The 21,576-nt window shown below is 46.9% G+C and overlaps 1 protein-coding gene across 9 annotated transcripts in view; it reads left to right on the top strand.

Moving 5' to 3' along the window:
* Positions 1-21,576, top strand: part of atp8a2 (ATPase phospholipid transporting 8A2) — a 61,548-nt gene extending 39,972 nt beyond the window's left edge. For 7 of the 9 annotated variants that reach the window (XM_048266220.1, XM_048266219.1, XM_048266223.1 and 4 more), the window contains 13 exons: positions 2,414-2,597; positions 3,635-3,745; positions 5,315-5,389; positions 6,155-6,277; positions 7,179-7,257; positions 7,496-7,557; positions 9,088-9,144; positions 10,163-10,270; positions 13,865-13,953; positions 14,584-14,688; positions 18,239-18,277; positions 20,492-20,583; positions 21,042-21,576. In XM_048266220.1, the coding sequence (XP_048122177.1) occupies positions 2,414-2,597; positions 3,635-3,745; positions 5,315-5,389; positions 6,155-6,277; positions 7,179-7,257; positions 7,496-7,557; positions 9,088-9,144; positions 10,163-10,270; positions 13,865-13,953; positions 14,584-14,688; positions 18,239-18,277; positions 20,492-20,583; positions 21,042-21,136 (1,219 nt within the window). In that variant the 3' untranslated portion in view covers positions 21,137-21,576. Of the gene's footprint in view, positions 1-2,413; positions 2,598-3,634; positions 3,746-5,314; positions 5,390-6,154; positions 6,278-7,178; positions 7,258-7,495; positions 7,558-9,087; positions 9,145-10,162; positions 10,271-13,864; positions 13,954-14,583; positions 14,689-14,910; positions 17,035-18,238; positions 18,278-20,491; positions 20,584-21,041 lie in introns of those variants that run through there. The other 2 variants (XM_048266221.1, XM_048266225.1) reach the window with 2 other exon arrangements.

The following is a 21,576-nucleotide window of genomic DNA, read 5'->3' as shown; positions in this document are numbered from 1 at the left end:
ATGGAAAGAAACACGTAAACCAGTTATTTCCTAAATTCAGAAATATGTACCCAGACTTTGAAAACCTCAAAGATGACCAAATTCTAAGAGTGCTATTAGGTGAGCAGCACAGCGAGATGGCTAGATGCTTGCCATACAGTAAGGAGAAAAAGACACAGATTGGGTTTGGGTGGTGGCTGTGGGGTATCTGAGACAAGAAGATGCAACTCTGTGTGTGTGTGTGTGTGTGTGTGTGTGTGTGTGTGTGTGTGTGTGTGTGTGTGTAAAGGTTGCAAGTTGCCCAGGGTGAGTAAATAAGTAGTGATAATAAAAGGCTGGCATGCAGAACAGAGAGATGTGAGAGGAGGTAATATAATACACTTAGGCTGGGTGGAAATGTCAGACTAATGACTCACTTACTCTTATTATCCCAGAATAGACACACACACACACACACACACACACGTATATACGTGCACACGCACGCACACACACAACTGTTTTGTAACCAAAAAAATAGAAACAAGTCTAGTGTGTCCGCTGCTTGCCATGTGCATGTAAAGGAAATCATGGCCTGCTGCAGCATGTGATCTACAGTGAAGTCTGCAAGAGAAAAGCATGAAATCATACATTCAGGCATATTTCACTTGTTTCAGGAAATAATCCAGAATCTGCACAATTAGTGATTCAAACAGAAAGAAAATCAATGTGTGTGTGTGTGTGTGTGTGTAAAGAGATAGTTCTGTTAAGGGGAATAATTGACTTGCTGTTGTATAAAGGCCATATCCGGACTCAAGTCTCCCAGGCCTAAGTTGCAAACGGCACACCAACCCCCCACCCCCACCCCCCAAATGACACACACACGGCCACACTGGCATGTGTGTGAGTGTGCATGTGTGTGTGTGTGTGTGTGCGTGTGCATGTCTGAGCATTCGTGTGTGTGCATATTCTCCATGCATGGTTTCCTGAGTTCACACTGTGTTTGTTTAAAGAGCCACTTTTGCCACGTCGTTTTCTGCTCAGTTCCAGCATGAAGAACATTTATCCCTCTCTTTCATCTCAGCACAGCCCCTGTGTGTGTGTGTGTGTTTGTGTCTGTGTCTGTGTGTGTGTGTGTGTGTGTGATTTTTGCTTTACTCTATGTTCTCACATAGTTGTGGTGTGTTTGGTTCTTATTTAGTGTTCATATGTGTAATATTTCATTACCCCTCTCCACACACACACATCCACGCACTCTCACACACCACTAACACACAATATTGTATCTTTTCTCATCACATTTAAGTACCAAAAGGCAGGGTTCTCACCGTTGGGGTTTCCCTGCAATTTGTCCTATTTATGGGTGCCTGTGTGTGCATGTCTGTGTGTGTGTGTGTGTGTGTGTGTGGGTGGGTGGGTGGGTGGTTTTGCGGTTGTGTCTGTGTGCATGTGTTTAAGACGGAGAGAGAGAGAAAAGAGATTGAGTGAGTTTATGTATGTGTGACAGAGAGGGGTGCTCTGTGAGAGACTTGTGTGTGTGTGTGTTAGAGAGAGAGAGGGAGAGAAAATATGTAACAGAGAGTGAGAGAGAGAATGTGTGTGTGTGAGAGAGAGAGGGAGAAAATATGTAACAGAGAGAGATGTGTGTGTGTGTGTTTGTGTGTGTGTGTGTGTGTGTGAGTGTGTGTGAGGGAGAGTGAGAGTATGTGTGTGGCTTTGTGAGACAGTAGACCACCCAGCTCTCAGCTCTGTTGTTTGTGCTTGACCAGTGAAGGTTGCGTTTCCAGCAGCTCCGCTCATCACTCCAGCATGTGAGATGCTGCCCTGCCGACAGGTGGGTAAGCCAGAGCGAGGAAACAACAACAACCCTCGGGACCGACGACAGGACAGGAGAGAGAGGGAGAGAGAGAGAGAGAGAGAGAGGGAGGGAGGGAGGGGGACAGAGAGAGAGAGAGGGGGGACAGAGAGAGAGAGAGAGAAAGGGGGACAGAGAGAGAGATGGAGATAAGGGCACAAGACTTCAGTGTAACTGATACTTTGTCTTATTCCCAACGGTGCATTGTCCCTTTTGTTTCTCTGAAAGTGTTATTCCATGCACATGCACACGCACACACACACGCGCACACACACACACACACACACACACACACACACACACACACACACACACAAACTGTGCCCTGAGCAGACCTTTACCATTGTTGAGAATTCAAACCGGTTTCAATGGAGCGCTGTGGCTTTTGTTGGCGAGGTGAAAACAGCACATTGGGTTTCACTCTGCCCTTTGCAACTCCAGACTGAGAACATGCCACCATTTCGGCTCAGGCCCAGAATCCCAAAGAGCCCCTAGAGGAAGCCATTTTGGCTCCTGATCAGTTGTGCTCAGCCCAGAGCAATGGGGAAAGTGGTCTATCTGTAACACATAGACATGTGTGTGTGTGTGTGTGTGTTGCAGGGTATCTCCTCTGCAGAAGTCTGAGATTGTGGACATGGTGAAGCGGCACGTGAAGGCGATCACGTTGGCCATCGGCGACGGTGCCAACGACGTAGGCATGATCCAGACAGCTCACGTGGGAGTCGGCATCAGCGGCAATGAGGGCATGCAGGCAACCAACTCGTCAGACTACTCCATCGCACAGGTGAGACACACACACACACACACACATACATACACACACAACCACACACACACCCACACACACACACACACACACACACACACACACACACACACACACACACACACACACACACACACACACTCAAATGGATATAGACATTCACAGACTATGTTATAGCACAGGTCGGTGAGCTCAGCAGCGCTCAGATATACTCAATCACGCAAGCACACACAGACACACTGCCATACGCTATCATTACGCACGCACGCAGACTAGAGACTAGAAGCGGTTGTGGTTACAGCCGTGAACTCAGCGGTTAAACCGCTGGTCAGGCGGATGGCGTGAAATATAATATTTTAATTAAATTGGGGTGGCGGTTGGTTGAACCAATCAAGCGCATCACCCATATACATTAAAACAACCAGCGGATGGCGGGCGGCTGCGGTTTTGAAAATTGGTCAAAAAACGTTGATGCGGATGGATGATAAGTTTTGCTATGCGGTTACGGTTGAAATAATAGCCCATCCGCGCATCTCTAACGCACACACACACACACACACACACACACACACACACCATGTGACACATGACTAACATCAGACATTTTCTCATTACTAGTTTTCAGAACACATCATACTCATCTGCACAATACTGCTGCATGTCTACACACAGACAAACTCACAAACACACACACACACACACACACATGCTCAATCTCGGACTGCCTCAATACACAGGTCTCACCACAGAACACACACACACGTGCACACACACACACACACACACACACACACACACACACATACATACACACACACACACACACACACACACACACACACACACACACACACACACACACACACACACACACACACACACACACACACACACCCACACACACTCACAGACCAGACGTCTGCCCATGATACCGTCTCTGGTCTTGTACTAGTAATGATTCACATGTGTTCTTACGGTTACTCCTGTGGTTTTGGGCACGTTTTGGTGGGGGTAGAATCATTCTCTCCCCCCCCCACCCCTCTCTCCCCCTGTAGTTCTCGTACCTGGAGAAGCTGTTGCTGGTTCACGGAGCCTGGAGTTACAACCGCGTCACTAAATGCATCCTGTACTGTTTCTATAAGAATGTGGTGCTGTATATTATCGAGGTACGTTCCCAGCCCCGGCTGGTTATGGGTCATTTCACACTAAGCCAGTGGGGTTAGTCTGTGGTTAGGTTTGTCCCCTCCATGTTTCCATCACAATGTTCCAGCTACTGGAATGTGTGTGAATGTCTGTGCTCGGTGAACTTCTTAAGCAGAGTAATCAGGTTACCTCAACTTTGCCTCGACCTTACACACACGCACACACACACACACACACACACACACACACACACACACACACACACACACACACACACACACACACAGACAACACATACATAATAGAAGAGAGAGAGAAAGCTAGATACATACACACACACACACACACACACACACACACACACACACACACACACACACACACACACACACACACACACAAACTCTCTCTCTCTTCTGTCTTGTCCCTGTGTCTGATACACACACATACATTAAGGGAGACATTCTGCAGCTGTTTACTGAGGGCTTTGACAGTGATGGATGAGGTGCCCTGCTAGCCTCTGCTTTCTGTCACATTGTGCAGTCTCCTCTCCTCTCTCTACCTCCCTCCCTCTCTCTCTCTCTCTCTCTCTCTCTCACTCAATGTTACATTCTGTTTTTCTCTACATATTCCTTTACTATGGTCTTCTCTCTCTCTCTCTCTCACACACACACGCACACAAACACACACACACACACACACAGTATACATACACACACACACACACACACACACACACACACACGTATACATACACAGCCGCGCTCTAGATGACAGAGTTACCAGTATGTCTGGTCCATTACTGGGTGAACCCAATCTCTTTGGGTCAGTGACTGTGTGTGTGTGTGTTGGACAGCTGTGCTCTTCCCTCCCCCTGTTTTAAGGATGTCAGCAGGTGCAGGTGGAATTTGACCGGCCCTCATGTCCCATTGGGACGAGTCTGTGACTTTACACCGCTCTGCTCTAGTGTGTGTGTGCTGATGATTGGGGCCTCAGGGTTGAAATATTCAGTCTGTTGATTCATTGATTATGTCTATTTATACTCTAAATTAAAAGTGTTTTCATATGTGATGTGTTTTAGTGACTGTGTGTGTGTGTTTGTGTGTGAGTGTGTGTGTGTGTGTTGAAGTGCGTGTGTTCATGCATGTGTGTGTTCTGTTTCTGTGCTGTGAACATCATGTGTTATGTGTGATTTTGGTAGTGTGTGTGAGTTTGTGTGATTGTTGTAGGGGATTAGTTGTTAGAGCTTCTAGGGTCAAAGGTTACAGACTGTCTCTGTCCACAGTGCAGAGGCAGGATGGGAAACGTGTTTGCGTGCGTGTGTGTGTGTTTGTGTGTGTGTGTGTGTGTGTGTGTCGTATAAACTTGACCTCTCCCAAGTGTGTGTGTAGTGACGAGGGTCATTGCTTTTCAGTTTTCCTGAAAACATACACAATGCCCTCTAGATTCCCCCTAACACACACACACACACACACATTTCATGGGCCTGTCCTCCTCTCACCTTTCTCATATGCCTCTATCTGTCTTTTCATGATCAACATGATCCCTTCTTCTGCTTTTCCCTCTCATCCCTCTTTTTTTTTTGTCCTCAGCTCTGGTTTGCCTTTGTGAACGGCTTCTCTGGGCAGATCCTGTTTGAACGCTGGTGTATTGGCCTCTATAATGTGGTAAGTCCTCTCTCTCTCTCTCCTCTCTCTCTCTCTCTCTCCCTCTCTCTCTTTCAAAGAAGCCGTCATCAGACACCATCATACTGAATTGAGGACTATTGAAGCACTTCCATGCTTCAGTAGTAAAATGCACAATTGGTTTCGCTTATTTGCCCCACTAATAATAACTTAAGCAGAGCTAAAACTACCACTGTGACTGCCCCCCCTCCCTTCTTCTCTCTCTCTATCTCTCTCCCTCTCTTCTTCTCTCTTTCTCCCCCTCTCTCTCTCTTTATCCATCCCTTCCTCTCACCTTCATGGTCTATCTCTCTTTACCCTCCCTCTCTTGCGCGCGGTCTCTGACGTATACTCTGACTTTCCGCGGGTACTCGGTATGTGAGTGAGTGCAGCCGCATGCCTGGATGAGCGTGTGGGGCATGTGCAGACACAGTGGCTTGTTGTGGTCTGTGTCTAATTGGCTGTCTAATTACAGCTGATTAGGGTGACGATGTGCAGCCACCGTCTGTGGGAAAGGAGTGTAATCCTGTGAATGTGTGTGATGACAACGTTTATTATGTGTGTGTGTGTTCCCATCACATGTGTATGCTCGCTAAGTAGACTGTCTTAATCAAATTTGAATTTACTGTACCCAAATCTGTGATTCAATTTGTGGTCATGCCATGTCCAAGCGAGTTCAAGTGTGTGTTTTTATTTTGTGTCAATGTGTACGTGCGACGTGCAACGTGTGTGTGTGTGTGTCTTTGTGTGTCCGTGTGTGTGTTGCAGATCTTCACAGCGTTGCCTCCCTTTACTCTGGGAATCGTTGACCGGCCATGCAGTCAGCAGAATATGCTGCGCTTTCCCCAGCTCTACCGTATCACTCAGAACGCAGAGGGCTTTAACACCAAGGTACACACACACACACACACACACACACACACACACACACACACACCAACAGACATGCACACACTCGCATAGGCTCCAGAGCCAGACTAACAGAGACTAGAAAAACATGTATGCATGTCCACACACACACACACACACACACACAAATGTGTAAACACACTCACAGACAGAGATAGATTAAAAATAAGGCCTCAGACGTATACTCAGACCACTAATATATACGCACATCCAAAAAGGGGACGTACAAACACAGATAGACTCATACAAACACACAGGCAGACACACACACACACTCATGAACACACAACCTTGCACACACACACTCTAAATGCATGTTTTGTGATTATTCATGAGTGTGTATTTATGTTCTGATTGGGGATTGATATGAATGCATGAGTGGCGGACTCCTGGGTCATGGGATCCGATAGCCAACGGTTGCGGATTGTTCCGGAGGCTTGCCCCTCGGTAAACACCGCCATGCCGAGACCAGGCTGTTTCCATGGCAATGATAATGAGATTCAGGGAATGAGAATAAGGAAGTCATTCACTCGTTGGGGGATGCTTGCCATTGGCCTGTTTGTTCCTGAGTGCAGTCGTGTGTGTGTGTGTGTGTGTGTGTGTGTGTGTGTGTGTGTGTGTGTGTGTGTGTGTGTGTGTGTGTGTGTGATTGTGTGTGTGTGTGTGTGTGTGTGTGTGTGTGTGTGGTGAAAGGGGAGAGCTATGGAAGGACTGTAGTAGCTGTGTTTCTGTGGGGTTGCTGTTTGTGTGGGCTATGCGTGTATGTTTTGGCATCACTTTGGTGTAACTCACAGACTCTCCCCCTCTCTCTTTCTCTCTCTCTCTCCCTCCCTCACTCCTTCCCTCTCTCTCTCTCCTTCTCTCTCCTCTCTCATCCTTAAAGGTGTTTTGGGGTCACTGCATAAACGCACTCATCCACTCAATCATTCTCTTCTGGTTTCCTCTGAAAGTACTGGAACACGGTAAGTACACATTCATCAAAGACCCACATACACTCATAAACACTCCCACACACACAGACAGCCATACACACACACACACACACACACACACAAATGCAGACACACTGTCGCATAAATCTTCATCTACACTTCTCTATTACATAGCTGTGTATAAATGGACTCTTACATGCTGCAGATCATCTCTTTTAACTGTTATGTTCAGTTTCACTTTTTAATTAATGTTATATTTTATTTGCAGACACTCCATTTGAGAATGGCAACAGTGTTGACTACCTGTTCGTGGGAAATATTGTTTATACGGTGAGTTCTGCCTCAGCCAATCACCTCCTCTTATCTCCCCTTTCCATTATGACATCATCGTGCCAATGATAACTCAGACATTATGTTCTACAATTCTCAAGGCTTTGTCCAGAATCGTCACTATTTCACTACAAAGTGTACTACATAGTGTATAACCTATGTAGTTATTCACCATATAGTGCACTGTGTAGTGAAATATCGAAGATTTTAAACACAGCATCAGTCACCAATAACACCGTCTCAGTAATTCCTGAAACTGCTCGAAGTCAACGAGGCGACGAGTAGCCCTGCCCAACAGCGGCCCAGCGCCCGCCAAGAGCCTGTGGCCTGCTCCTTCTTACGATTTCCTCCCTGTGTGTCGAACTGTGTCTCCCTGGAGCAGTAATCTGAAAACATCCTGTAGGTTAAAGCAATAAAGACCCCCCCCCCCGCCTCACCTCACCTCGCCTGGCCTGGCCTGCCTCTCATCCTGGTGGCCCACCCACTCACACACACACACACACACACACACACACACCATGTACACCACACACACACACATACACGTACACCACGTACCTGCGTGCCACACACACACACACACACACACACCATGTACACCACACACACACACACACACACACACACACACACACACACACACACACACACACACCACATACAGCACACCCATAAAAGAACAGGAGTGTGTAAATGAGGACACAGGCGGCCACTTCAGAGACAGTCTTTTCACCATGACATCCTATCCACAACACGATACAGCCCCATAAGAGCAGAGGACAGGCTCATAACGGCACATCACAGAGCGGCACCCGCTCCAGTGGGGGCTGACACAAGACAAGTGTGATGGCACTACATTGGCACGGCCCAGACTTGGCACACACACACACACACACACACACACACACACACACACTCGGCTCTGGCTGCATTCTCGGTGCTCGGTTTCATAGGTGAGGTGCTTGCTAAGATATCTGGCCAGGTGACACTCTGTAATTCAGTGTTGCTGTGAAACTGCCCCACTGCCCCCACTTCCCCACCCCACCCCTCCTTGGTGGAAACATGGCCAGATGAGACAACACAGGCGATTGGGGACTGTAGCCATTAAAAGACTGATGGATGGCTCTCTTGGGGGGCACAGTCTGTCTGTCTCAACACTTTATCCTTCCATTCTTCCATCTCTCTCTCTCTCTTTCTCTCTCTGTTTGAACGTTGTTTTTGTACATCTGCCTCTGTGTGTGTGTGTGGGGGGGGGCGGTCATGTGTGTGTGTGTGGCCATATGTTTCTAGGTGCATGCGTGCGTGCGTGCGTCTTGAATGTTTTAACAGAGATTACAAGTGTATATCATAGTTTATATTTATGATGCTTTCTCTGCTTCCTTGTGTTTTTCCATGTGGACACAGTGTGTCCAACACACACACGCAAGCACGCACGCACGCACACACACACACACACACACACACACACACACACACACACACACTACAATAACAGCATCAGTATCCATATTTCTCTCTGTGTTTCTCCAGTATGTGGTGGTAACTGTTTGTCTGAAAGCTGGAATGGAGACCACTGCTTGGACCAAGGTAAGAGTCCACCCATCTCTCACCCACTCCTCTTTTCTTGTCCTCTCTCGCTCTCCCCTTCACACCTCTCTCCTCTCATTCTCTCCCCTCATCCCTCCAATATTCCGTTCTCTCTCGTCTTCTGTTCTCCTCTGCTATGCTCTACTCAACCTCTCATCCTCTCCTCCTCTTTTTCTCTCCTCCCTCATTCCATCTCGTTCTCCTCTCTTTCTTGTCACTCTCTCTATTCTCTGTACAGGCTGCACTCGCATCTCACACCCATACAGAGATTTTCAAATGATTTTTATTACAATGTGCAAACAAACAACTATAGTATATTTGTATTTGTATTCTTTATTTTTTTAAACAGATATTGTATCTGTGTTGTTTTGTTATATGTTTTCTTTGGCAACACTGCTTCATCGAGTAATGCCAATAAAGCTCCATTGAAATTGAAAATTGAATTGAGAGAGAGAGAGGGAGAGAGAGAGAGAGATGCTGTACAGTAGATCTGATTGTGTGAAGGGTGTAGCATGGTAGACATGAGCAGTAGGGAGGGTCCGCATGCACAGACAGAAATAATGCCGCCACACAGCTATGTCGGGATATTCCCATTCCCGCACACCCTGTGCGTGTGTGTGGTGGGTAAGGAGGCAGGGGTGTCGACACCCCCTGTCCGTTCAGCTGTCTACACAGCAGACCTCAGCAATGGAGCCGAGTCCCCCAAGGAATTCACACAGTATCTCCTTACAGAGACAGAGAGAGAATGCGAGAGATAGAGAGAGACATAGAGAGAGAGAGATGGATAGAAAGAGACAGATAAATGGATAGACAAAGACAGGGACACTGAAACAGGCCCAGGCTTTATTTAGCATGTCTGTCCTTTGTGTGTGTGTGTGTGTGTGTGTGTGTGTGTGTGTGTGTGTGTGTAAATATATATGTTTTTGCATACTTGTGTGTATGTGTGTATCAGATTATGAGGCTAATGACAGGTCCTCTTTGCTGTGCTCTTCCCCTGTCTCTCTGTGCTGTGCTGCAGTTCTCTCACCTGGCTGTGTGGGGCAGTATGGTGCTCTGGATGCTCTTCTTCACCGTCTATTCCGCCATCTGGCCCTCAATACCCATAGCTCCAGATATGCTGGGTCAGGCAAGTAGACACACACACACACACACACACACACACACGTCTACAGTATATGCATGCATATAAACACACTCGAGGACCATATTTTTAGTCCTAGGTACCATGCTGGGTTGTGACATAGAACACACATAATCTCTCTCTCTTGCTCACTCACCCGGATAGATATGCGCACAGACATATACAACATCTTTTTCACACAGACACACACACAGTCCTAGGTATCATGCTGGGTGTGTCATATAGACATACATATAGACATATGTGCACCCTAGTACACACACACACACACACACACACACACACACACACACAGACATAGATATTCACATGCTGACTCTTCCACATCCCCATACTCTCACCCCACACCACCCCATGTGCGGCGCCTAGCTGCCTCACTGTCTGGGCGTCCTGTGTCAGCACTACTGCAGTGTAGGGAGATTTATGCCCCGCCAGCCCGCTCACCAGGCTCTCTGCACCTGCTGCGTCGTTACCCGAGACCCAGGCTTTTACGGCCTGCTCTGGAGGTGTTGACTAAAGCGGGTGAACTAGGCAGGGTTGGTCTAAGGGAGGTAGTGTGTGTGTGTGTGTAGCTGTCCACGAGAGGTAGACCCCCTGATGACTTCTTCTGTCCCTCACACACTTAAAGACTTGGAAGGCGTGCCTGTGTGTGTGTGTGTGTGTGTGTGTGTGTGTGTGTGTGTGTGTGTGTGTGTGTGTGTGTGTCTTGTGTTGTGTTGTGTGGAGAGAGAGCAAGGAAGGGGGGATTCTCTTCCCAGCCCCCTTAGGCTCATTAATTCAATTGGTGTCAGAAATCAGGAATGTGCTCAAATAACCCTGCAGCTGCCATATCTGACTGGGTGGAGGAGATAGAGAGAGAGAGAGAGAGGATGGATAGGACAGATACAGTGTACTGGAGGGAGACCAAAAAAGACAGGGAACGAGGAAGAGGAGGTGGAGAGAAAGATATTACATAGGAAAGTGTGAACAAGAATGAGAGAGAGAGAGAGTAAGACATATATAGAGATGGAGTGACAAAGAGAGAGACTAAGATAGAAAGATAGAGGGGTGGGGAGAGAGAGAGAGAGAGAGAGAAACTCATTCTAACTCAGTTCTTTCCTTTGTGTCCATGGTGCTCTTTCTGTGACTTGTCCATTTGGTTCCCAGTAGATTTGAAGTTAGTGTTGGAATGATAATAAGTGTTGAATTTTACATGCATTTTTCACTTGTGCATCCCCCGCTGTGTGAGTGTGTGTGTGTGTGTGTGTGTGTGTGTGTGTGTGTGTGTGTGTGTGTGTGTGTGTGTGTGTGTGTGTGTCTGAGAATGCAGCCCTGTTTAGGGAGGATTTATATCTGGGTGTGTTCTCAGCTGTTGCGGCGGATGCCCTGTAATGGTTTTCTGTGTCGGAGCCGGAGGTTCCTCAGCTGTAGGGGGACCCCAAGCTCTCCTTATCCATATGTAGGACAGGGCGGCCATTTTAACATCCACGTCCCTCAGCAGATGACCTGAGGGGACGAGGGGATACGGAATCACAGGCGAGAGGGGAGAGTAGTCAGGATGTAGGAGAGGGAGCAAGGACTGTCCGGTTAGAGGAAGTCCGGGGGTGGGCTGGGGTGAAGTGGGGTGGGGTGTTGGCAGAAGGATAGAAGCTGGACCCTGTGTAAAACCGCCGTCTGACAAATCCCATTTCTGGAGAGTTTGACTCACAGCCTAAGAGTCCAGGGAAGTTTTGAAGTGGTCAGTGAGACAGGCAGGCAGACAGACAGACAGACAGGCAGACAGACAGGCAGACAGACAGACAGACAGACAGACAGGCAGACAGACAGACAGGCTTAGGTTCTTACTCCCTTTTCCCCTCACTTCTCTCTCTACAATCAAGTCAAAGGCATGAGTAGGATATAGATTTTGGACAGTTTGTCCTTCACACTCGTCTGACATACTAAAAGTAAATGTACACAGACATGGACAGGCTTGACGTCTTACTCCTGAGGGGTAACATGAGGCTGTGCTAGCAGGGGAAAAGGTGATGGCTTACATTTAGCTTCCCATAATTATCAGGAACTCAATAATTCACATAAATAAGAAATTGACCGCAGCTTAATGACACTGCTGTGTGTTGGTTATTGTTGGAGTTCATGGCTTGGTCATGCTAACCAATACCATAAATAATGGTTAATGAAAAGATCCCAGGTGGCCCATAATTCATTACTTTAAATAAGCAAACCATGTCCTACAACATGTAACATTACTCATGATACAATAACACTGCAATTTGTGGTCTGTTGATTAGCATTAACGCATTGGCTGATGTTGATTAATGGATCTTTAATGTAAAGGGTAGTCCAAAACGTCCATGTCCTGTGCTATAGTCTATACAGCAACGTATAGGATTTTTCTTTTCGGTCAATTGTTGCAACATATGGGGTGGATCCCGTCACATATCTCCATTGGAGCTGTTTTACAGATGCTCTCTCTCTCTCTCTCTCTCTCTCTCTCTCTCTCTCTCTCTCTCTCTCTCTCTCTCTCTCCCCAGGCTGAGTCAGATAAGTGCATACCGCTAGCCAGAGCCAGCACTCCCATGCACTCACAAGCCAGTGGGGGAAGGTAGAGAGAGAGAGAGGAGAGGAGAGGAGAGAGAGAGAGATGTGAGTGTGGGGAGGGAGGTAGAGGGGGAGACAGAGAGGGGGGGGGGCAGAGAGGGGTGGGGGGGGGAGAAAGGAGACAATGCTGCTGCAGTGAGAGTGCAAGGAGAGACGGGAGAGCACGTGAGAACACGTCACAGTCTAAGGGAGGCCACAGTAGTGGACCAGTGAGACTGGACAACGTTTTTAAAAATATATTTTTTTCTTTGTATATACATTTTCCGAGTGCTTACTTTCAGTCTGACAAAATTCCCCATGTTTTTCACTTGTATGTTTTTCCATGTATTTCCACTTGACGCTAATGGTTCCTCTGGTGGATGGTCATGCCAGTAAATCATGCTTGAATTTGAGAGAGGGACAGACAGAGTAAGATGGAGAGAGAGTGAGAGAGAGAGACAGTCAGAGAGAAGTCTATCTCCTCTCCATCTCAATTATGCCCTCAGGCACGAATGCAAGTCATTTCCAGTAAGTGGACTCGGGGTAAATTTCTTCTGTGAGTGTGTGTGTGTTTAAAGACAGACGGACAGACAGGCAGGCAGAATGACAGAAGCAGATAGAGAAGGGGGTCAGTAGCGGATGGTGGTAGGGGGGACAGTAGTTGATTAGATAATTAACCTTTAAAGACAGGCTGGGGGCAAAGGTCATTAGGTTACGGCTTCTCCAGCTGCAAGGGCTCCAGTGGGAGCAGGGGTGTGTGTGTGTGTGTGTGTGTGTGTGTGTGTGTGTGTCAGAGAAACTGCCTGTCAGTCTGTTTATGAATGTGAGACTGCTTGTCCATGTATGTGCACGTGTGTGTGTGTGTGTGTGTGTGTCTGTGTGTATCTGCATCTCTGGCTCTTGTCTCCTTTGGGGGAATGGGGGCGGTTGCCCTGTGTAAGTGTAAGAGGGTCAGAAGTCTGCCCTCACGGCATGTCCCATCACGTCATGTCATGACCTGTCGCGCCCCTGGTGTTGCAGGCAGGTCGGGTGATGCAGTGCTGGAGCTTCTGGCTGGGCCTGGTCCTGGTGCCCACCGCCTGTCTGCTCAAAGACATAGCATGGAACGCGTGAGTACAGCACAGCCACTCTGTGTGTGTGTGTGTGTGTGTGTGTGTGTGTGTGTGTGTGTGTGTGTGTGTGTGTGTGTGTGTGTGGCCTTAAGGGGCTATAATGTGTGTGTACAGCACAACTGCTCTCTCTTTATGAGGTCAGTTTGAATTGGGCCTCACAAAGAAAGCACACTGCAAAAGTGACTGTAAAAGTGCCATTTGTTCCAGTTGTGTCAACTCTACCCTGGAGTTTACACTTGATATATATATATATAGTTGCCCTGTGTAAGTGTTTAAGTGTATATACAGCTCTGGAAAAAATGAAGAGACCACTGCAAATTTGAATATGACTTCCAACTCATTCAAATATCAACCGTAAGGATGACCTCAGAAAAATATATTCATATATACAGTATGTACATATACTACATATTGAGCTATGTTTATTCATGTATGTATGTATGTTCAGTACTGTATATATACCTATGTGTGTGTGTGTGTATGTGTTTGTCTGTGTGCCTGTGATCCCCTGTGTGAGCATGCTTCTGTGTGAATGTGTAAAAATAACTGTGTGTTTTACATGTTTGTACATGTTTCTGTGTGTGTGTGTGTGTGTGTGTGTGTGTGTGTGTGTGTGTGTGTGTGTAGCGGTAGGCGTACGGTGAGGAAGTCTCTTCTGGAGGAGGTCCAGGAGTTGGAGGCGAGGGCTGTGGACCCTGGTGCGGCCGTCCTGAGAGATGCCAGCGGACGAAGGTGAGACCCGCTCTCATCCCTCTGGTCAACCTATCAGAGTCTTAGATCCCTGCCCTGTCAGTCACCTCATTTCAGTTGTTTCAAGCATTATGTTCATGTTTATGTTCATTTTTCATTTGTATTGTGTGTGTGTGTGTGTGTGTGTGTGTGTGTGTGTGTGTGTGTGTGTGTGTGTGTGTGTGTGTGTGTGTGTGGTACTAACTACTTTACACTAACCTTTAGCCCAGCTGCTGAACCATCTAAGGCTGAGCTCCCATAGACTTAGAGCTCAAGATGCTCAGGTAGCGCCTGGGTTTGATGTGTGTGTGAATATGTGTGTGTGTGTGTTTCCATCCCTTGTTTGTTTACACTTTCATCATCTCATGGCATTTGTTTGTTTTCTCCTTTTTCTGCACCTCTCCCTCTCTCCCCCCAGTAAGACGGCCATGAATGGAGGCTGGCATGGCCTTGAGGACAGGGTGTGTGGTTTGCCACCTGTGATCTGTGTAGCATTAGCCACCCTAGCGCCGACTGTGTTTAATATGTGTGTACTTGTGACCGTGAAGTGTTAGTAATTAGCATTGCGATGGACTAGATGCAGGCGTCATGGCTGGAATGTGAATATCCCTTCAGTTACTGCCCTGTGATTTCCACTTCAGCTCCCACTATCACTGAACTGAGCTGAGCTGAGGAAAACCTAGACCAGGAGCAGCTAGCGCGCTAGCACACTCCCATTGACTTCTACTCCCATTGACTTGGGAAAGAACTGGAGCTCTGTGAAGTCTAATCACACAGTAGTCACTAACTTCAGGAGGATTCAGATCCCTGCTTTGTTACTCATCAAAGGTCAACCATCGCCTTTGGCGGGCGGTGTGGGACTGGGCGATGGGAACTGGGGCTGGCAGTGTGTATGTTTGGAAGGTCTGGAAGTGTTCATGTTTAGGCACTGAGGTGGGTTGTTCCTGTAAGATCCAAACAGTTGGGGGAGGGAGCAGTGTGTGTGTGTGTGTGTGTGTGTGTGAGCGAGTGAAGGGGTCGCGGCATGCAGCAGTTGGCACGGGACGAGCGGGAAAGCGAAGGTTGGCAGTGCAGCTCTCTGCTGGAGCCCAGTGATGTGGGCGCCCTCGGGCGAAACAGCGTGGAGCGTGGGCACGGCATCGGGCGTGAGTCGGCCAGCTGCAGAACAGAGAGCATGCAAGCCAGCCGGTCTTTTTGTGGGTAGATCAGTACACAAGGGTGTGTGTGTGTGTGTGTGTGTGTGTGTGCAGGTTACACTATGGCGCCACAGTCTGCTAAACAACTCAGATTGATAACACTCTTGAGAAAGAAGAGGGATTCTTTTGATTGGAATTGGCCTAGTAGAGCTCGGAGTGGATCGAGCTAGGTCCACTTCATGGTAGATGGAACCGATACCTCTGGTTCTGCATTCCTCCTGTAGGGCGGTTCTCTCCGATCCCTGATGCAATCAGAGCAAAGGCCTCACCTCTGGGACTAAAAGAGAGGCAGAGGAAGTGGTGGAGGAAGAAGAGGGAGATGACCAAAAAATATCCCCTCCTCACCTCTAAGGTCATGTGACCGAGCTGGCTCGCCTCACTGGCAGGAAGAGACCCTGCAGGGCTGACCAGGCGGAGCTCATACTCCCGTTATGAACGGGGACTCGTCGCTCTGCGTCCATTATTGAATCATCTGTTCATTCATCATCTCCTCGGTCCAATCGCTCATCTGTTTAGCAGACACTGTTTTCTTTGGCAGAGAGGAGTCTCTCTTTCTCTCTTTCTTTCTCTTTCTCCCCCTTGTATGTAGCTCTTGTTCTTCTCCCCCTCTTTCTCTCCATCTATATCTCTGTCTTTTTTCCAGCTCTTTTTAAACATCCTTTTGCTTTCTTTCATTCTTTCTTTCTCTCTCTCTCTCTCTGGCGCAGTCATATTGGACAACCTTTCTACGAGTTGGGCCAAACATCGGTCCGTCCGCCCAACGATAACATTACAGTTGTTCCCCCATTGTGCAACTGGAGCCGATGGGCCTAGCCTTGGGAAGGCAGACTGATATCCGTAAAGTGACTGGAAATCAGATCATGCAAGGCTTTATGGGCATGATGAGGAAAGGGAGGGGGGGGGGAGTTTTTGATTTTTTTATTTTTTTTTTCATGTGATTTAAGAGCAGACGCCTAAACGAGATGTCACTAGAGGCCAACTTGGTCTTCTCCCCTGGCTCGTTAGGGGTGGAATAGACAGGAAGATGATATGAGCTTAATCCTGTGGAAAGCAGCTCAGTGGTAGCCTGACGAGCCAGACCCACATTAAAATGTAGGGTCTGGGCACTCACCGTTCGCAGTGCTCAGTCGAGGGGGGGGATGTCGGTTGTCTTAATTCCCTCTGCATAATAGGACAGCTATGAGTCCCATCGTTTCCCACCAGCGGAGCTAGTTGGCTAGTTCAAACTTTTGCCAACTTAATAAAAGCTTAACTCGTGTCACACTGTTCGCCAACAGCAACATCCATCTTATTTGTTTTCAAGTAGCGGGGTATTCAAGCCACACCGTTGCAACTCTGCCATTAATCATTATGTTAAGCCTGCCTAACGACTCTATAAACAATTTGATTGGCCTGATAGAAGTTTAATTTGTCGAGCTCATAAGCCAACGGAGAGTTGCTAGACTAGCCCTGGCAGCAAATATAATTTGCTGCCGCTAGGGTGCGTCTAGATTTCTAGGCTAGCTGAGTGGTCTTTTCCGTGTGAACTGCGCTGGGGCTTAAAGGTGCAGGCTGGGATTCTAATCCCATTTCACTTTTTTGGGAAATTGAGCTCCTCAGGGTCCACTAACTGTCCGTTCAGTGTTTTTGCGCTGAACAAAATTCTGGTGTTCGCACACAACTGCGGGTCAGTAAATTGGAAACAAACCAAGTAGATTTGACCGAGCCGTAAACAATCGCAGCCAATCAGTGGAGTGTTTCATCAGGAGCACAGGAAAGGTGTGCAATTTGATTAGCTGATGAGCTCCAATACTTTTCTCAGAACTCAACGATAGAGTGATTGTGATTCAAAGTGACTGTGTCTCCATCATGGTTCATGGTGTCCTCCAAGCGGGTCGTGGCTCTTTAGGCTTTTGGGTATAACAGCCGTGACCTTTAATACTCTCCGTTAATGGGATGATGGCTGGGTAAGGAGAGTGGAGGAGTGGCGGGGGTGAGATGGGACTCACAGGGTTATTCACAGCCAGAGGAGATGGGTGCTAATGAGGCCTGGAATGTGATGGGTATTTATAGTGGGAGGAATTTGGCACCAGCTAACGATAAAGAAGCACCATTCCTGTCTCCATTAAGGGTGGTGTGTGTGTGTGGCAGGGCCTCTGTCGGTGGCCATGACAGGACTGTGTTTGTAGGGTGTATATGAGGGGGACATATAACCTGGATCAGGTTCTCCAATCAAAGCCAAACTAATGTCTCTGTGTGTGGTGGAGTAAGTGTGTGTGTGTGTGTGTGTGTGTGTGTGTGTGTGTGTGTGTGTGTGTGCATGGGTGTGAGTTCTTGCCTCTGAGTTCTTGTGCTTCCCTTCCCTGTGATCCCCCTAGACCTATTTCCAGAGGAATGTCCAGCCTTGTGGGATTGTGGTATGTCGTGCCAGTAACTGAGTGTGTCCTGTGGTTGGATCTGTAGTAGGGCTGCACAATTATCGCAATCACAATCATAACCACAATATGAACCAACGCAATTACCTAATCGCAAAAGCTACAAATATTCGTGTACAGTTAATTTTGTCACATTTCTGACTCTAATATTAATTTCATCCTCCTTGAATGTCACTTCTGGTTGGTGGGTGTGCGTATTCAACAAACAATTCTGATTGGTGAGCTTCACAGATGGTCGGGGGTGCTGTGCTTCTTGTGCACTGAGTGTGCTCACCAATCAGTGGTGGCACAAATTAAAGCAACACCAAAGAGTTTTTTGTACCTTAAAATAATGTTTCAGTGGTTCATCAACAGTGATGCCAGTAACGCGTTAGTCTATTTTGACCACTTTTTTCGGTAACGAGTAATCTAACGCGCTACTATTTACAAACCAGTAATCAGATTAAAGTTACTTATCTAAGTCACTGTGCGTTACTATTTTTGTCATTTTCCTTAGTAAAAAGATATATTCTTTGCTTTCTTCTTGTCTCGGGGATTAACGTCATGTAGGCTATGCCAACCTTTTCAGCATGAGGACAACTCACGTGTAAAACCACACAGCGACACAAATGTAAACAGCAATGGAGGGAGCAGAGAGATGCACATTTTATCTAGTCATTATTTTGAGTTTGTGTCAGCTAAACATGACAACATTAAGGTACATTGTACATTCTGTGCTGGCGACAAAGTGCTGTCTAGCTAGACAAGTCTCAAGTCTCAAGTCCCAAGTTTTGAGAGTCTCCCACATATTGATATCCTGACGCCCGCAAATTACATAAAATTTCCCGGAACCTAGAGCGAACAAGCCAGACCGGACTTCAAATCGCGTGTGCATCTGAGTTTAACGCGCGGAGAGGGAGAGAGAGGAGTGGTGCGTGTGTGCCTGCAAGCGCATCCAAGACAGAGAGCATCCTGGTCTGTTTTGCTAAATCAACCAATCAGTTTTCAGTGTAGGTGGGCTTATATCTCTTTTCTCCCGAACTTAATTAATCAGTTCAGTTAGTGTATCTGCCATTAATCATTATGTTAAGGAACAGGAGCATCATGGCAGTCAGTTCCCCTCAAAAAGGAACATTTAAGACCCATTTCACATCAGACTACACAAAGGTGTACCTAATTGTCTCATAAGAGTAAAACATAATGATAGTCTTGCACACTGCACTGTTTGTAACAGTGACTTTAGCATTGCTCACGGCGGGTTAAATGTTGAGGTGAGTTTAACAAGTGTAGTTTCATTTGCATATTACTCAGGCCTCTACTAGATGGCTAGTTGCCAAGGCTACATAAAAAAGGCCAAACTACCAAAATCTACATATTTTAGCCTACTATGCCAATTTCTATCAATAGGCCTTCCTTATTTGGTGTACTGACTAGACATTATTGAACATCTGAATTTCAGTATCTAAGTAGGTTAGGTTGGGATGTCTGCTATACATTGTTGGCATTACTGTTAAAATGCACTTCCAGTATAGTGAGTATTGGCAAAACCGGTTATCATTTTATGTTGAAGGCGGGGGGTGTTGTCGGCAGCTGCTGAAAGTAACTAATAAAGTAACTTGTAATCTAACTTAGTTACTTTTAAAATCAAGTAATCAGTAAAGTAACTAAGTTACTTTTTAAAGGAGTAATCAGTAATCAGATTACTTTTTCAAGGTAACTGTGGCAACACTGTTCATCAACTTGTAACAGGATGAACGACACTTCTGCATTCGCTTTGCGGCCCTCTATCGGCTATAACCGCACTATGCAAGTTTGCCAGATCAGGTAGCGGATTAGTAGTTCGATGAAATGAGACATAAGAAACTACAAATTTGACTTGCATCTGATGTTGCAATACATCATATTTTCATAAAATCATGCAACATACTCTACCTTGTCTGTGGACATTGTTATTTTCAAAGCCGGAGTTGGATAAAAAAAAAGCGTGCGTCCGACAGAGGAAAAGTGCTTTGGTGTTGCTTTAAAGAGACATTTGGAATATTGAACTAAATCAGCTAATCGTCATTTAAAAACATTATCGCAAATCACAATCACTATCGCAATATCTGTCAGAATGTTTTTTAGATTTTCCCCAAATCGTGCAGCCCTAATCTGTGTTCTGATTGGTTGTTTGACCTGTCTGTCTGTCTCTGTCTCTGTCTCTCTCTCTTTGGCCAGTCTGAATGAGCGTGCCCACCTGCTGACGCGTGTCTTTAGGAAAACGCCCTCCAGTGTGGGGCGCTCCAACTCCGTGCAACAGACCGTGTCACGTAAGTGTTCAGAACACACACACAAACAGACATACACACACAGGACACACACACACACACACACACACACACACACAAACAGACATACACACACAGATGCACACACACACACACACACACACACACACAAACAGACATACACACACAGACGCACACAAACACACACACACAAACAGACATACACACACAGACGCACACAAACACACACACACACAAACAGACATGCACACACAGACGCACACAAACACACACACAAACAGACATGCACACAAACACACACACAAACAGACATACACACACAGACGCACATTCAAATGGCCAGGTACATCCTCATATACATTAACAGGTGCAAGTATACAGGATTATAATTAATCAACTAGTCAAAGTGCGCCAATACTATATGCCTACAAGTATGTAATATCTCTCTCTGTCTTTCTCTCTCTCTCTCTCTTTCTCAGATGGCTATGCGTTCTCCCAGGAAGAGCATGGGGTGGTGTCTCAGTCCCAAGTGGTCCGCTCGTATGACACCACCCGCCAACGGCCCAGCGTGTAACCCCTGGCAACCGCCTCACCGGTCGCCAGGGGAACGCTAGGGGCAACAGCCAATGAAGATAAAGACTTTTTGTGACACCCTCGCCGGGTGGTACTGCTGTGGCCTTACCGGAACTGTTTAAAAGCATAACGAAATGAGGAAAAAGAAACATGGATGAAAGGAAAAGAAAAACAGGTGTAGGTGCCTCTAGGAGCAGCCAGCTGAAGCTGTTGTAGATGGAGAGGGGGCGTGTTCTCACCATAGACTGGCCAATCAGCAGTTGTACCACACACAGACTGAGGGGGGCCAGCCAATCAAATCTTGAAGGGACGCCAAAAACTGTCGGACATCATAAGGCTTGAAAAAAAAAAAAAAACACATAACAAAACGAAACAAAGCAACAGTGATGTATGTGTCTGCTCTGTAATTGAATCACACACAGAGAAAGTGCAATATCTTGT

Source organism: Alosa alosa, chromosome 16 (genome assembly GCF_017589495.1).
Source record: "Alosa alosa isolate M-15738 ecotype Scorff River chromosome 16, AALO_Geno_1.1, whole genome shotgun sequence".
Classification (NCBI taxonomy): Eukaryota; Metazoa; Chordata; class Actinopteri; order Clupeiformes; family Clupeidae; genus Alosa; species Alosa alosa.
The sequence above is the reverse complement of the archived record's forward strand: the minus strand, read 5'-3'. Positions and strand labels throughout refer to the sequence as shown.